This window comes from Tachysurus fulvidraco, chromosome 19, assembly GCF_022655615.1.
Source record: "Tachysurus fulvidraco isolate hzauxx_2018 chromosome 19, HZAU_PFXX_2.0, whole genome shotgun sequence".
NCBI classification, from domain to species: Eukaryota; Metazoa; Chordata; class Actinopteri; order Siluriformes; family Bagridae; genus Tachysurus; species Tachysurus fulvidraco.
In genome coordinates this window covers 3,834,635-3,851,314 of record NC_062536.1, presented here as the reverse complement: position 1 = coordinate 3,851,314, position 16,680 = coordinate 3,834,635, and the positions used below count along the sequence as shown (strand labels likewise).

The window sequence follows — 16,680 nt, the reverse complement described above, 5'->3', positions numbered from 1 at the left end:
GCTGAAGCAATCCTAACAAGGCGCTAGCCTCACCCATGGTTCAAGCACCTTCAGCAAATATCTAATTTATATTCAATTCTATTTCTCACATATACATTCATGCAACAACTTGCCAAGTTATATAGAACGACAAAGACACAGCTGAACCTAGAATTGCTCACAAAATGAAATAAAAAGAAAAAAGAATAATTCAGCATCACACTTTAATTCAATCAGACTTCAGTTTCTGACAAACAGATATCTGATGTGAACTCTACCCCCTTCTGGTGTCTATGCATGCTGCACCTCCTCATTACATTAACATGAAGCTTCCTTTCTAGCTTGGATCCATACAACCAGTTCTCAGTTACAGCCAATCAAGCTTTTTTGGATGTGGGCAGCAAAATCCGAGTACTTAGCATAGTTTTTCATGAATTTGAATAGGTGTGGTTAAAATACAAAAGGCAGCCTTTTTACTTTACAGAAACAGTGCCCCCATTGGCTGGTTTGAGTCAGCAAAATGGCTCCCTAGTTGCAGACTTCTAGTACGTACCAGAATGTTGTGCATATAATGTTTGAATTTTTGAAGATAAACCAAAGATCCTTTGGAAGTCTTACAGTAGAAAACCTTGTGTTATTGTCCAACCAGCGGACCTGTGTGGGTCCCTAAACGTGCCTCGGTTTTGGTGGATATTCTGCACCTTTCCTTCAAATTTGGTGTTATTTGTTCAGAGAATCTGATCATACAATTTGCTGAGAAAATCGAGAGAAACAAAATAACCCAAGATAGAAAAGCAAACAACTAAAAGATGAGTTAGGGTTAAGAGTTATCAGAGTCGACATCGAACACTGTTAAAATGCCAGCGTTCTTCACATGAGGTATTTAAACTCTCCATGTTAGCTGTAAGAAGTCTGTAGTCTAGATGTAAAGGACGTCTGAATCATAAAAACTGGATGGAACTCTATTTGGTAGCCATTTAGATAAAAAAGCTACTCGGATAAATCCCTATTTAGCTTGTTTTACTAATTGGGACGTGTAAATATGAAGTATGGACTGAAGTATGACTGTACGCTGATCAGCACGACGCAGTAAGTCAGGCAGGTGACATTGTCTTGAACTCTGAGCCAATGCATATTATAAATAATATGGGTTTCAAATGTTGATTCCTAGGTCCTTGGTTCAATCCTGTGCTGGTAGGTGGAATGGTTACTCTAAACTGTCTATAGTTCTGAACATGTATGTAAGGATAACGTGATCACTGAAGATGAAGTCAGAACAAGTGCTTCAGGTAATGTTCACATTAAACATGAGTTAATTTAGTTAACATGAATTAAAATCAGAACAGAAACACAGTCAGATCTCTGTGGTTGGTGGTAACCTTCAGTACCAACTCGTCAGTCCCAAGAGTTTGTGCTGAGATGACTATACAGGCCACTATATCCTTTTTGTCAGAACAAACCAACCTAGCCTATTTCTATGAGCGCTTTCAAGGCGTTTCCAAAGACAAAACTGTAGGGTGTTTTTTTCTGCACAGTTTTATGTAAACTCTAGAGACTGTGGTGTGTAAAAATCCCACATGATCAAGTTTCTGAAATACTCCAACCATAAAAGTCCCAGAGATCAGACATTTTCTTCATTCTGTTGTTTGTATACGAACATTAACTGAAGCTCTTGGCCTGCAGCAGCATGAATAAGCCTTTAGGTGTACGGGTGTTCCTAATAAAGTGTTTATTTCTGATTCAGTACAATATGACTCAGCTATTTGTAATAATGTAACTGAAGCATTCCCATTTTTTCACGTGTGTGTGTGTGTGTATATGTGTGTGTGAAGCAGTAATCTATGACTCCCTGTTTCTCTGAGGAATAAATTTGACTCGACGCAGAGTCGTTTATTCCCTTAGTGAATAACCAAACAACTCTAAAATATACCGATTCACCGTTAGGGCAATAATTGGATGTTTAAAACAGGAGCTACAGTATAATAAACCTACCTGGAAGAGGACATGAGAGTATTTTGCCCCCTCACACACAGAAGTGGCAGAAAGATCTGCAAGGATCACGGTTAGCCATGCTAACTCATTATTTATGATTACACATACTCCCTCACTTTCAGTGACAGCTTTATCACCACATTGGGTGTGGAGTCTATCCCAGGAATGCTGGGTATGAAATGGGAAGATACCTCGGAATGGGACGCAATTCCAACGCAAGGAACCTCGAAGATGCGAGACAGCAAAGCGATTTAGTGCACCACACACGGACACTTTGAACAGAAACATCCTGTTTCTTTGGAAACTTTGTGTAAGTTTGCATTTAGGTGGTTTCAGTGAGGAGGCTGCTGGGAATTTCCCATTAAGAGCAAAAGGTTAAAGGTTTTCTCAATGACAAGCTGTAAGAATCCTAACGATGGTTTTCCTGTCACTGCTTCTATTTCTAAGGCAGTACACAGCATTCACTACACTCAGGAAGAAAAGACAAGTGACTCATTAAAGCAGCTAGAAGTGATTTATGGATCATATGAAATGTAAAACATTGTCAAACCGAAGAAATACACAATAGGCCTGTGTCATTGTACTGAAAACACGGGGTAAGAAAGGTCAAAGGACACCGATTTTTTTTTATTTAAAAAAGTGCCTTTCTTTCCTATTGACATTCAGAAATAAGTCATTTAGTCAAATGCACACATTGTGCAGAAGTATTTGGACTTGGATGTATAAGCAACGGCAGTGCTGTTTACATCACCTTAAACAGTGGTCAGGACCCATACGTGATTAGGCATAGGGGCTTCATCAGCTTTAGGTCTGCATGCATTTGGGAATCTCACCCCAGTGCAGTGAGAGATAGAGAGAAAGATAGAGAGGAAGAATGAGAGTGAGAAAGAAAGAAAGAATGAGAGTGAGAAAAGAGAGAAAGAAAGTGAGTAAGAGAAAAAGAAAGAGAGGTATAAAGGAAGAGAAGTAGAGAATGAGAGGTAGAGAGGAAGAGAAGAGAGACACTAAACATAACTGTAGTCTACAGCATTCAGACAATTCCTTTTTTTCTGCTTTGCCAGAGCTGTGTGTGTGTGTGTGTGTGTGTGTGTGTGTGTGTGTGTGTGTGTGCACGTGTGTGTTTTCTGTAAAACTGGTCATTATTAATATTACATTCTGTTGCGTAAAATGTTTGCAGGAACTCTGACCTCACACAGACAACAGCAGCCAGGACATGGCACAGTGTGGAGACTTTAAAGTAAAAAACATAAGCCAGTTTTCTAGCCAGTGGAAATGCCACAATTAATCACCATGTTTTAGTAAGATGCCATTTAAACCATAAAATCTATCAATCAAAAGCTGCTACTAGATGCCACTGTGCACCTCAGTGACTGATGCAGCTCTCTACATGAATTTGAACATATTTTCCTGCCCACTCCTGTGGCACATGTCAGGTTGTTTGTCCTCCACATATTTTAATCCTGAGAATAAACGTTGTCCAAATCACTAAGAGGGAAATCTAACCGTGAGGTCCCCGGCTTTGAGGCGGTGTGCGAGGACCAGTGCATGACCTGATACTAGGGGGTTTTCAAGAGAAGGAATGTTCAGCCCTCCAGGAAGAAGAAGAAGTAGTTAATGGTGGTGGTGATGATGATGATGACAATGTGGTGGTGGTAATGACGATGGTAATGACAACATTCCAGAAAGCAGTATGTGGTGGCTTAGTGGTGTGGTGAACTCACAACCTAGTGACCAGAAGATTGTGAGTCTGAATCCAAGGTCCATTAAATTGCCACTTAATATGTAAGTGGCTCAGGATAAGAGCATTTACTAAATGCCGTAAATGTAAGCAGGAACATCATGCTTACCGGAAACACATGGCAATTCCAGCAGGTCATGGAACAGTAACAGTTCAAATCAGACATCCTTTAAGTTAGAGCTCAAAAAACCCCTTCCTCAAGAGCTGGATTCATTAAGCTGAAGACAGTCAACCGGCAGCAAATGCATCAAAACAGCAAGGCAAAATACGGTAATAATGTCACACAGAGCAAGTTAGTCACCCGCACGGCAGAAGGTGTCATAGCATTGGGGAGCACACAGTTACACATGTCCTTACACAGTGTTGGCTGTTACTGACAAAACTGTACACACATCTCTGCCTTTTCCACATACAGTAATATGCCTCATTATACCTTTATAAATAGAAACATATTTAATTCCCGTTCAAAGAGAAAAGTGCAAAAAAAAGGGGGATTGGTACAAATTGTTGTCTTCACAAAAGCAATAATATCATCTTGAATATTTCTGTGACTTAGTGGGAAAAATAACACAAAAACACAAACAACAAAGCTTCATGGTGACACTAAAGGTGATGCAAAAAAATATCCTGATCATCTACAACCAGTATTATTATTATTATTATTATTATTATTATTATTATTATTATAGAAAGTGTTGGACTAAATACATAAATCATATTAAACATATGAAATCTGTCGTGGCGAAAGAACAATCAAATCAAACTCCTTTATGTACTGGAAAAAAAAAGAAAAGAAAAAAAGAAGAAGAAGAAATCTCACAGAGTGTAAATGTACAACAAGGTCATAGTTCACAGCTAGGAAGAAGTTCACTTTAAACGTGATGTTAAAATGTTATGGTAAACTCGCTTGGCTCTAATTCTCCTCCCTGCTGTCTCATGGCTGCATTTTGGAAGGAAAAGGGAGAAAGAGAGAAGAAAAAAAAAACAGAACAAAAAAAACAACAACATAACACACACACACACACACACACACACACACACACACAAAAAACATAATTTCCTCGATTTGAATAATCGCTTGAGTGGCTCTTAATATAATACAAGTCAGTCATGAGAAAGAAGAAAAAAAAATAGCTTTTTTTGTCTTCTATAACCCATCTGATGATAAGGAAGACAGAGGCTTCTAAGCGCTGAAAGACACTAATAATAAATATTATATTAAAAAAAACAGTTCTGCACTCATATTTTCACCGGTAAAATGTCTAATATAATAATACTTACATTTCTTTAGAATGACATACAAATATACCTTTGAGCGACGCCATAAGCCATGTACAGTATGTTAGGAGAATTAATATGGAAGATAAATTATTATACAAAATTTAACACTACGCTAGTTTGCTTTCCAACTTGGGTTCGAGTCACGAACGTCGTATTCTTCAGTAACACTTGTGACAGAAGAACTCCTGAATTCCTCAAAAACCTGAATTCACCCTCTTTAGAAAAATACAGCTTGCCAAAAAAAAGCATTTATAAAATATTCCCTTGGTGAAACACTATGTTTGTGTGTCTGTGTGTTTTTTTCCTCCTCAGCAGCCTGTTACATAGTCCAGGCATGAAAGGACACTAAGTGCACTTTAGATCCGGTCAAGTCTGAAGCTCCTGCCTCGCTCTTATAGCACACTGATGTGTTCAGGTCCAACCGTTTGTCTTTAATCTCCTGCTTCCCGTACTGCCAGAGCGATGAAGGGTTGATGTAGGACGTAGGAAATGTCCCCCTGATTCGGAGACGTGTGCGCGTGTGTTCTGTGACGGGAACGAAACGGCAGGTCGTTTCTTTAAACTGCTGTTATGTAGATGACTAGTTGCAGTACCTAAACAAATGAGGTTTGTCAGTGAACAGTCAGGGTGCTCAGGCACACACCCTCACACACAGTGCCATGGGCTCCACAGGGGCCACGGTGGGTGGTGGCGCTGCATGCAGGCCATGGCAGGTTAAAGGTCACCACTGTGTGGATAAGAGGGGAGGTTAAAGGTCACTGCTGCGAAGCTGCTTTACTTGTTCCACCTCAGCCAGTTGTCACTGATGTACCTTGGACTGCAAACACATGAAATAGAAGAAAAAGTATTTACACCCCAGTAAAATAAATAGAAACAAGTGAATATTGATGTGTGTATAGTGTATTATATAGAATGTTATAGCTGGTGAGATCACATACTGGGGGCGTCTTATGCTGGGGGCGTCTTATACTGGGGGCGTCTTATACTGGGGGCGTGGGGTCTTATACGGGGGGGTCTTATACGGGGGGGCGTCTTATACTGGGGGCATCATATACAGGGGGGTCTTATACGGGGGGGCGTCTTATACTGGGGGCGTCATATACAGGGGGCGTCTTATACAGGGGGCGTCTTATACAGGGGGCGTCTTATACAGGGAGCGTCTTATACAAGGGGGGCTTATACAGGGGGGGCTTATACAGGGGGGGGCTTATACAGGGGGGGGGGCCTTATACAGGGGTAGGGGCCTTATACAGGGGGGGTCTTATACACTGCCTCCTGCAAGTCATTTTCAGTAAGATTAAGATCTGCACTCTCCTACTGAAGCTTTTCCTTTGATGAGTTGTTCTTTGGGACATTAAGCTGAGTGTTTCCTTCATCCTCTCCTGTGTAACTGAGGCCTGAAGGTTTGGTGCCATAGAAAAATAAGATTCGATTCCCAGGTGAAGAAGAAAAAGCCCCTAGGTACGATGCTGCCACCAGTAGATTTCCCAGTAGATTAAACTATCTTATTTTTGATTTAGAAGCATTATCTTTATCTCCATGAACCTCAGAACAACCAACTCCAGAAACAACATATTTAACTACGAGTTACTGAATCTCATGATCTACTAAATTTAATTTATGTAGTAGAATTTTGAACTTTGGTCTGCCCAGGTCCAACATCTCCATCTGTTTCCTTTTCACTCTTACTGCTACTCTGAAAATGATTATAGAACGATAAAACTTCAATTATATTAATTCTGAGAATTCATCGGCACCTTCTTTATTGTACATGAATCAAATACTTATCCAGTTATCATACTGTCATATATATATATATATACACACACACACACACACACACACACACACACACACACACATGTTAATATCAACAATCTATAATATAAACCCAAAACAGGTTGTAGTGTGTAGTGTAGACTACAGTCTAATAGAATTACAGTGAGTGTACCACTAGAGCGCAGTGCTCACCAGTCTGGAGAGGGCGCTGTGTGGTGCCTCAGCTGCTGCCGACAGCAAAGCAGTGCTGCCTTTCTGAAAGATTTCATTGTGCGCCATTATTTTGGTCACTTTGCTAGCTCGCTCAGAGCCCGGGGTTTTGCGTTTGCGTCCCTCTGTCGATCCACACGTCAGCAGGCTCTGGGACAAAACTGCCCCGTGATTGGCTTTTGGCGCCTGTGGAAGGGTTAGCTCGATGCTGGTGTATCTGTCCGTGTTGCTCAGCCCATGACTCGCCCCTGGCTGGCTCGGTTTGGACCGCATGCTCAGGGCTGCTGTGCCGTTGCTGATGTGCGCAGAGCCTGAGAGTTCGTACCCACTCCCGTTCCTCTTCTCAGCAGCCGGAGGCGGCTTGTGCTTTTTCAACAACGCCCCTTCTGCAGAGGTTTTTAATGACTTGGCTGCTTTATTCAGCTGCACTTTGGATTCCTGTAGGCAGAAGATTCTGGTGCCATTGTGGGAGTAAGGGGTGGAGCAGGACACCGTGGAAATAGAGTCAACGGTTGGAGTGGGGCTAGGGAGAAGGGCCATGTTTAGAGACGATGAATCAGACATGCTAGGTATGCTGTCTGCCGCTAGAGGGACTTTCCTACAACACACAACATGTGACATCATCACACAAACAAGATTTATCAGATTTATAATATGCAAAATATTTATCAGCCTGTCGTCATCACGCTAGTTTACACAAGCAGTCAGTGCAGGACCGATACGCTCGTTTGATACGAGGCACAGTTTCAGTGCCTCTGCAGGAACAGTGAGAACTGCACAGTAAAGTAAGGGAAGACGCTTAGAAAGACAGTCCATGTGTGTACTACTCTTACCTCCACATCTGAGCGTTGACATGCTTCTCCACCATGCAGTGCAGTGCAAGCCTCACCCTGTCCCAGTGTCTGTCAAACACGTAGTGACCCTGGCCCAACAACCGGCTGCTGAAGGCACACCACTGACCAGAAGGAAGGACAAAGAATGAAGGGGAAGAAACTTTATTCATAGACGATACTGTGGGGGAAATACATGGACACCTCCATGTTCATCTTTTGCTAGCAACAATCTCACCTAAGTGTCTGTGTGTCTGTGAAATATCTGTATGCTGATGGATCTAAAGCTAACACTTGTGTATAAACAACTGAACTCATTACAGGTAAGAAGTGCTGCTGTGATAACTCAGTAATTGGCCATCACTTGCTGAACACTGGAGGTATCCATGAATACAAATGTCAAGTCATGTGGCATTTTGTTTGAGTGCTCGGGCTCGTTCATTGGGGATAAAAACAAACACATATAAATATAATCTTGAATCTTTGTATAATCTTTATTTGATGTTATAAGCGCTATACAAATAAAAATGGAGTTGAAAATGTAATCGAGAACAACTTTCAAAAGGTGTATTGATTTAAATTTAAATAACGTGGTCTAAAAATGTTTGTGGGTTATAGGTTGGTACATCGGATCAACAACTTGGAAAAGGAAGAAGGGGAAGATTTGCATACCAGATTTGGATGAGTACTAGAACACGGAAAAAGAACGTGGAAATAAACGTTTTGTCCTGATGGGGTGTGTTGCATTCCTTTGTGCACGCATGATGATGTAGTTCTACACACTCAGGACACCTGTACAATCATGCAGTTATCTAATCTACCAATCAAGTGGTAGCAGCACAAAGATCTCATCTCTGGGACCGGATGTCTATAGGAACTCCATCGCTCGGCTACAACAGCAGACGTCTACGTCACGCTTCAATCCTGACGGCCAAGAACATGAAACTGAGTCTACGATGAGCCCGGACTCATTTAGACTGGACAGCGGAAGATTGGACCAGGTGATTTGTCTTAAACAGATTAGTTCATCCACCTTAATGTTTTCTGCTGAGATCCTGTTCTGCTGACTTCTCCTGTGACTGATACGAGTCACTGTATCCTCCCTGGCAGCTCAGACCAATGTGCCCATTTTCTTTTAATCTTTCGAGTTATCTTCATTTACAAAACTATCTCTCAGTCATTGGTTGTTGTTTCTTTCTTTTTCGCACCATTCTTTGTAATCCATAGAGATCATTGTAAGGAAATCCTAAGAGATCAACCTAATTTTCGACATAAGTACTCAAACCATCCCATCTGTTACCGACATCTACGCTATGGTTAATGAATGTCTCTTCCTTCTGATGTTTGATGTGAACATTAACTGATGCTCTTGACCTGTCTGCATTGTGCTGCTGTCACATGATTGGCTGATTGGATAATTGCATGATTGTGCAGATTGTAAGTGTATCGTGAACAGCTGCAGCTGATTTTTTTTTTTTCCAAACCTATTTTCATTTACAAAGCTATTTAAAATAGTCCTGCTGAAAAGACTGAAGGAAAAAAAAAGCATTTGATATCTGTAGATACTTCGGCTTATTGCTTGCTCTGGTTATACTCGTACTCCTGGCCTATTGCTTTATCTATTACTGAAGCTCACATCAAAATGAATCAATTCATAAAGGATTTCTGATGGCGCTCCTGTTGTTCTTACACTAATGGGTCGTGGGTGGTAAGAAGAGTAATGACATGAAGTTTTCTCCAGTTCCTCAGCAAACTCAGCTTCCGCCTCGTCGCTGGACTCATGAACGTCACCGCTGTATCTCTGATAGTTGGGTATTTGGTCAGTGGCAGGAAGAGTTGTGGAACTGAGTACTACTGCACCCCCACTACCAGAGCCTCTGAGATATAAGAGAAGTAAATAAGTATGATAAAACAAGAGAAAACAGAAAGAGAAGGAAAAAGGAAGTTACCAGTAGGATGTACCGTGGTGGGTGAAAAAAGAATGAGAGAAGTGAGATTTAAAATCAGAAAAAGAGATTTCTAATAAACATTACACTATATGGCCAAATGTATGCGGTCATCTGTCCATCACACACATATTTGCTTCTTCCCCAAAAAAACCACGAAGTCTGAAGCGTACATCTGAATATAATGTCTCATTAATGCATTAGTGTTACAATTTTCCTTCACTATAACTAATAGGCTCAGTGTTCCAGCATGAAGATGCCCCTGTACACAAAGCCCCTGAGCTCCACCAAGACACACTGTGTTAAAGCTGGAGCGAAAGAACTCAAGTGTCCTGCACAGAGCCCTGACTTTTACCCCTTTTTCACCAAAAAGAACCGGGCGCTGGTTCAGAGCGAGTGCTGGTTCAAAGTCGGTTCCACTGGCAAACCTTCCAAGAACCGGTTTGCCTTTCCATCGGTTAGAGAGCCGTCACAGAGCCGAGCGTGACGTCACTGTATACGTGTCAGGTTACACAGCAACGTTAGCTCAGCAGCGACAAACACAAACACAACAACAACAATGGTGGATGTTGCTTTACTGTTAATGCTCATGGCTTTGTGAACCTATATTAGCATCCAAACGCGGCGAATGAAACGTGTACGTGCGGCTCCATGTAATCTGTATAAACGGAGGTTATCATTGAGAAAGTACATAACGTTATTTTATCACAGAAGAAAGTTAGCCTTAGCATGTAGCTACCTACTATCGTGTGTGCTGATAATTGATCATATTGCGGGAAAGTAAAAGTGTATTAAACGTTAGTATACTTAAGGTACATTATATACTTAAGGTACAAATGCTCTAACAGTAGCCCCGCCCACAGGCGCTAACAGTAGCCCCGCCCACAGCCCCTAACACAAGCGGTTCTTAAGTCCAGCAACGTTTTGGTTCTACTTTAAAACCACTTTTCCTGGTGCAGAGCCGGTGCTTTGGCGGTCGAAACAGGAAGAAAAAGGAAGATCTGGTTCTAAATTAGGCTCCGAACCAGCACTCAAACTGCCTCGGTGGAAAAGGGGCATCTGACTCCCCACTGAACAACTCTGGGATGAACTGGAACACCGAAAGAACCCCAGAATATCCGAACATCAGTTGTCTGATCTCACTAACGCTCTTGTTGCTAAATGATCCCACAAATATCCGATATCTAGTGGAAGTCTTCCCAGAGGTGTAGAGTGGATCATAACAGCAAAGGAAGTATACATTTGTTTTAGAAGCAGGTACAGGTGTGATGGTCATGGGTGCACAAACTTTTGGCCATATAGTGTACATAAATAACAAACGCTTTTTATATAATGTAGGTTAGATAGTAATGTCCGCGGTCAGCGCGTTGCGTCATCTGTGACCTATAGACACCAGTCAGTGGTGATTTTTGACTGTAGAGCAGTCTGAAGGAATACTGACTGAAATATAATGATTAATCAGTTTAAAGCTAAACAACAGATGAAGTGTTTACATCAGCACAGTAAATGCAGGATGTAATTATAAAGCAGGAGGTTTGGTGCCATTGAGGACCAGACTGTAAATGGTGCTGGATCACTGCTTCATTCTGCTTTACTAGTATTTCAGTGAGTACTGTATGTCCTTTAGGTCATTTTATTTGTACCTCTGTATGTGTGCGCTGGCCAGCCGCAGCTTGAGAGTAGGAGTGCTCTTGCCATTGTGACAGACTGAAGGTGTGCTGGGAGCAGGACTGAGGGGCTGGGTCGACTGAGCTGCCTGGCTACTCATTCCATCCTTCTTTTGCCCCGAATCTTTCTCCTTTGCCCGGCCCTTATGCTCAGCCAGAAGGATATTGAAGTCCTTCTTCCGACCTGGGACTGTACGACGATGTGTCAAAGAGTGGGTCTGCGTACACGACAGTATCATTAGCTAAACAGAAATCTTGCACACGAGGACTAAAACACTATTAGTATTAAACTGAAACGTATGACCAACCTTGCATGTAAGAGAACGAGTGCAAGGCCGCTTGCTCTCTGGATCTATGACTCCGCAGTGTTTATTTGGATCATAAACTCTACCTAAAATAAAAGCAACAAGTACAAATGTGATAGCTTACATTTTATCTGAGGAAATTCTTAAGATGGAAAAGATATGTTCTCAACTCATCTCTCTTTAACTCATCTCTCTTTAACTCATCTCTCTTTAACTCATCTCTCTTTAACTCATCTCTCATTAACAGACCTCTCAATAACAGATCTGACATTAACAGATCTCTCATTAACAGATCTCTCATTAACAGATCTCTCATTAACAGATCTCTCATTAACAGATCTCTCATTAACAGATCTCTCATTAACAGACCTCTCATTAACAGACCTCTCATTAACAGACCTCTCATTAACAGACCTCTCATTAACAGACCTCTCATTAACAGATCTCTCATTAACAGATCTCTCATTAACAGATCTCTCATTAACAGACCTCTCATTAACAGACCTCTCATTAACAGATCTCTCATTAACAGACCTCTCATTAACAGACCTCTCATTAACAGATCTCTCAATAACAGATCTCTCAATAACAGATCTCTCATTAACAGATCTCTCATTAACAGATCTCTTAATCTCTGTTTTCTTCTGACGAAGAATAAAAAATATCGAACGTTTTATCGATACACATTTTTTATTGATATCGATCACGTGTCTATCGCGATACATATCGTTATCGTTTTATCGCCCAGCCCTAATCCAGTATAACGGCAAAGTCAGGGTAAATCTTTAATAACAGTTTCTCAGGAGCTAGAAGTGCAAGCGAAATTTGGTATAACATCTGGATCTTTGTAAATTAATTTCTAACAATTTCTAATAAGGATTAATTGAAAGCACACGGATGACTCTGATCAATCCGAAGGCATTTTGAAGGCATCTAACAGGTTTAAAAAAATTGATCTATACACAAAATGTCTTTAGTGTCCTATGAAACATGTCTATTTGGGGACATTACACACAAAGTGTTCTTGGATCCTTCGGCTATCGTTTTTACTTATTACTCTATTTGCTGAACTTGTTATTATTTAAGTCACTGATACTGATTTTGATTATTTAACTGCAAGTCAAGCATGCTTCATTATTTCATTATTAGATTTGACTGCATGTAACTTTGATGTAAAGAGGCCAGTAAGAAAGAGCAGTTGTGGGTTTAATAAGGAGCATATTTCAGGAGCAGCTGGGGATGGTTAATAACACTGCATAAATCAGCCCTGGGGTGAAGCCAGGGCTCGCACAAACAACATATGGAGAGGAAGAGCTGTCTCATCCAACAAGTCATAAGCTGAAGCCTGTCTACCAGCAAGGCTTTCTCCCTGCTAACTCCCAGAGCTCAGACAGCGGCACAGAGGAGGGTGGGATGTTTCCTACAACAAAACTTCACCATTTTTGATCTATGAATATTAGCAATACAGTTTTGGAAGGTTTTATGCAGATGTTTTGTGAGACAATGAAACTAAAAAGGAACTAATTGTACAAAAGGAAAAAATGTCTATGAAACAAAAATAATACATGAGGTACATGAGCTGATCTTCTAACCTGAAACTCTCCTGTGACTGCTGCTCTTTGCTCCATTCAGATGCTTTCGCTCCGTTACTGACGGTGAGACAGCAGGTCTCCTGTCCGCTGAGGACAGTGAAGGAGATGTGGCAGGTCTTCTGTCTTGTGAGGACGGCGACGCGGTGAGCCGCTTGTCCAAGGGAGACGACTGTGATGGGCTCAGCCGCCTGTCAGTCAATAACGGGGGTGTTGTGGGACGTGGTGTTATGGTGCCCCGGCCATTCACAAGCTTTTCCTGATTCCTGCAAGATGCTGGTGATGTAAGGGTGGACTTCAGGGAAGAGGAGGATGGTGAGAAAGACGCAGAGGATGAAGATTGGACAGGAAGAGATGACCCGACTGTGGATGGAGTAGAGCTGACTTTGATTTGCGCTCCCTCTGAGCGGCTGAAACAAGGCATCTTCTCCAGACTCACCACGGGTAAGGAAACACTACAGCAGAAAGGTGGTTAATATATTATATAACACACATAAGGACAATGAGCATAATTAGTGGGAGAGAAAGGCTTGCTTCACCAACCAGGCTTTTGTTCGGGCTCCTTTTGGCGGGTAAACAGCGAGGGGGGCTTTGTTGAAGCGAGAGTGTGGGTAGTCACGAGGCACACGAAACGGCAAAGCCTCAAGGTCACTCTGACTCAGAGACATCTTATCCTTCAGAGGAACCAGAGGGGCCCGTGAACCACTTGAAGAACCGTGTCTCCTTTCTGTAGAACACATGTGCAGATAGAACAAATTGTCTTGTCATTTCACATACTTTCAGAGGGGACTGGATTTATATGCACACGATATACACGTTATTAGATACACCTGAACAGTGTAATGCATGATATAACGTCTGTAGAGCTGAAGAGGTAACGTTCACATCAAACATCAGAATGGGTGAAACATGTGATCTCATGTGCCAGATGGACTGGACACACAACACTCTTTCACAGAATGTCACAAAAACTCAAAAACCATCCAGGCTGAAACACATCACTTATGGAAAAGTCAGACAAAAAGAGTCTGATCTAGGTTTCTGCTGTGGAAGGATGATGAGCGGTTCATATGGACTGCCTTAGTACAGGGACCATGGGTATCATGCACTGTCCTGGCCCACATTGGGTCCCTTAATTTGTATACTATATCTCTCAGGACCAGAACTCAAGCGGATCGCGCACCTTTTGAGAGACTCACAATATGCACGAGCATCTGACAAATCTGCAGCAATGATGTGATGTAATCATGTCAACATAGACCAGAATCTCAAAACAATGTTCATCACCGTGTCGTCCACACCGTGTAGAACTGAGGCGGGAAAAGAGATCCCTCCTTCCCAGTATTAGTGTAGTGTTCCTAAAAAGTGCCCATTAAGAGTTTGATTGCAAATATCAGCAAATTAATTGATGCTGCGTTCAAAGAGACGGAAAGAGATGTGAACACAAGATGAGCGGTACGGCTACACTTACGGTTCTTGCTGTGCATGGCTTTGAAGGCGTTGGGGTGGGGGTGGGGTGGGGTGGATATCCTCTCTACTCACTGTACAACTGCTTCCCCGGGTCCTAGGAGTACAAAAGTGTAGAAATGAGATAAACACACAGTCACAACACGCATCCACAACCAGCGTAGGATCTAATGGCTTCCCAATGAACGTCATTAGAAGTTAGCTGTTGGATTATGTTCTTTATAATACACACTGAGGTTATAACAGAGGTAATAACACTCCATTCAACTAAAGCTTGTATCTTGGGACTCGGAGCATCCTCTCAACTCAAAATTCCTACTCACAAACTGTCACCAGGTGACAACATAACATGGCTGAACACACAATAAACAGGAGTTGTAATGTTTGTGTATTTGCTTCGGCTCAATCAGCACAGATATATTTGTTTTTTAGAGCTCTAACTGTACAGTACACTATTAATGGAAGCATATATACATCACTCATCACAGTTATCCTGCTAACTCGTCACAAACTAAAGCACACGAGATAAACATGCAGGTGCTCAAGTTTCTTCCTACTTTGTAGCTTCAATGCACAGAATAAAATTGATGTAATTCCAACATCACACCACTGATAAGTTGAGGGAGAGATGAAAGGATAAAGAGACAGAGAGACAGACACAGACAGACAGAGAGACAGGCAGACAGAGAGACAGGCAGGCAGACAGACAGACACACAGACAGGCAGACAGAGAGACAGACAGAGACACACAGAGAGACACACAGACAGACACACAGAGAGAGACAGACAGACAGAGAGAGAGACAGACAGAGAGACAGACAGACAGACAGACACACAGACAGGCAGACAGAGAGACAGACAGAGACACATAGAGAGACACACAGACAGACACACAGAGAGAGACAGACAGACAGAGAGAGAGACAGACAGACAGACAGACAGGCAGGCAGACAGACAGGCAGACAGACAGGCAGACAGACAGGCAGACAGACAGACAGACAGGCAGACAGACGGGCAGACAGGCAGACAGACGGGCAGACAGGCAGACAGACGGGCAGACAGGCAGACAGACAGAGAGACAGACAGAGAGACAGGCAGACATACAGGGAGACAGACAGACAGATAACCTGTCCCAATAAAAAAAAAGATTACCATCAGCAGAATTTTACCCCTAACCAGCCAAATTCAGAGGCAGAAGGGGCATACTAAAGGGTAAGTTGTGGAACCAGCAATTAATGCTTGATTCTTACCCGTCTTATTATAAACAGTCTACATTCTGTGTCTCTTATTCTATTTTAAGCAGCAGCTCTACTTCAAAGTCCTCACACAGACTGAGAGACTGAGAGCTGCCAGGCACTCCAGTAGCTGCTGATGCCCACCACACCCAAGGTGTGTCCCGTGCCAACGTGGCACACGTGATGCACACCAAGATAGACTCCATTGACTATTTTGGTCCTGGATCCTGGCCTAAATGGAGCTCTTCTGAGGAAGGACCAGAGGAGGAATGGGCTCTGCCAATCCTCTCCTGGCTAATGGAGAAACCCAACTTGCTGATCAGCAGCTGCTGGCATGAACATAGTTGGAGTATTCAAAAAACCTTCTGTAGTTGACAGCAAAGCGTGGGATGCAATCATCGAGTTTGTGGTACTGGAGCAAACAGACTCCTGAAAAGACCGGCAAAGTGTGTCCCGAGCCACCAACCCAATAATCTTGGCTCCCCTGGTTTCCTCACTATTGCCTCCCTCACCATTGCCTCCTAAACTCCTTCTCTCTATAAACAGGTAGAACCTTCCACACCCACCAGGACTGCTGCAAACCAGGTTTGCAGGCGTGGGCTGGCATTTACAAGATCAATGTTCCCTCAATCTCCTGGACCCTCGGATAAATGTGGTTCCTG

The 16,680-nt window shown here is 42.3% G+C and overlaps 1 protein-coding gene across 5 annotated transcripts in view; it reads right to left on the bottom strand.

The window, feature by feature from the left end:
* Positions 1–2,471: 2,471 nt before the first annotated feature.
* Positions 2,472–16,680, bottom strand: part of atxn7l1 (ataxin 7-like 1) — a 26,210-nt gene continuing 12,001 nt past the window's right edge. For all 5 annotated transcript variants that reach the window (XM_027151009.2, XM_027151007.2, XM_027151010.2 and 2 more), the window contains 9 exons: positions 14,788–14,880; positions 13,860–14,043; positions 13,320–13,771; positions 11,731–11,813; positions 11,399–11,640; positions 9,500–9,686; positions 7,813–7,934; positions 6,962–7,577; positions 2,472–5,807 (listed from right to left, as the gene is read on the bottom strand). In XM_027151009.2, coding sequence (XP_027006810.2) covers positions 5,790–5,807; positions 6,962–7,577; positions 7,813–7,934; positions 9,500–9,686; positions 11,399–11,640; positions 11,731–11,813; positions 13,320–13,771; positions 13,860–14,043; positions 14,788–14,803 — 1,920 coding nt within the window. In that variant the 5' untranslated portion in view covers positions 14,804–14,880 and the 3' untranslated portion in view covers positions 2,472–5,789. The remainder of the gene's footprint in view (positions 5,808–6,961; positions 7,578–7,812; positions 7,935–9,499; positions 9,687–11,398; positions 11,641–11,730; positions 11,814–13,319; positions 13,772–13,859; positions 14,044–14,787; positions 14,881–16,680) is intronic.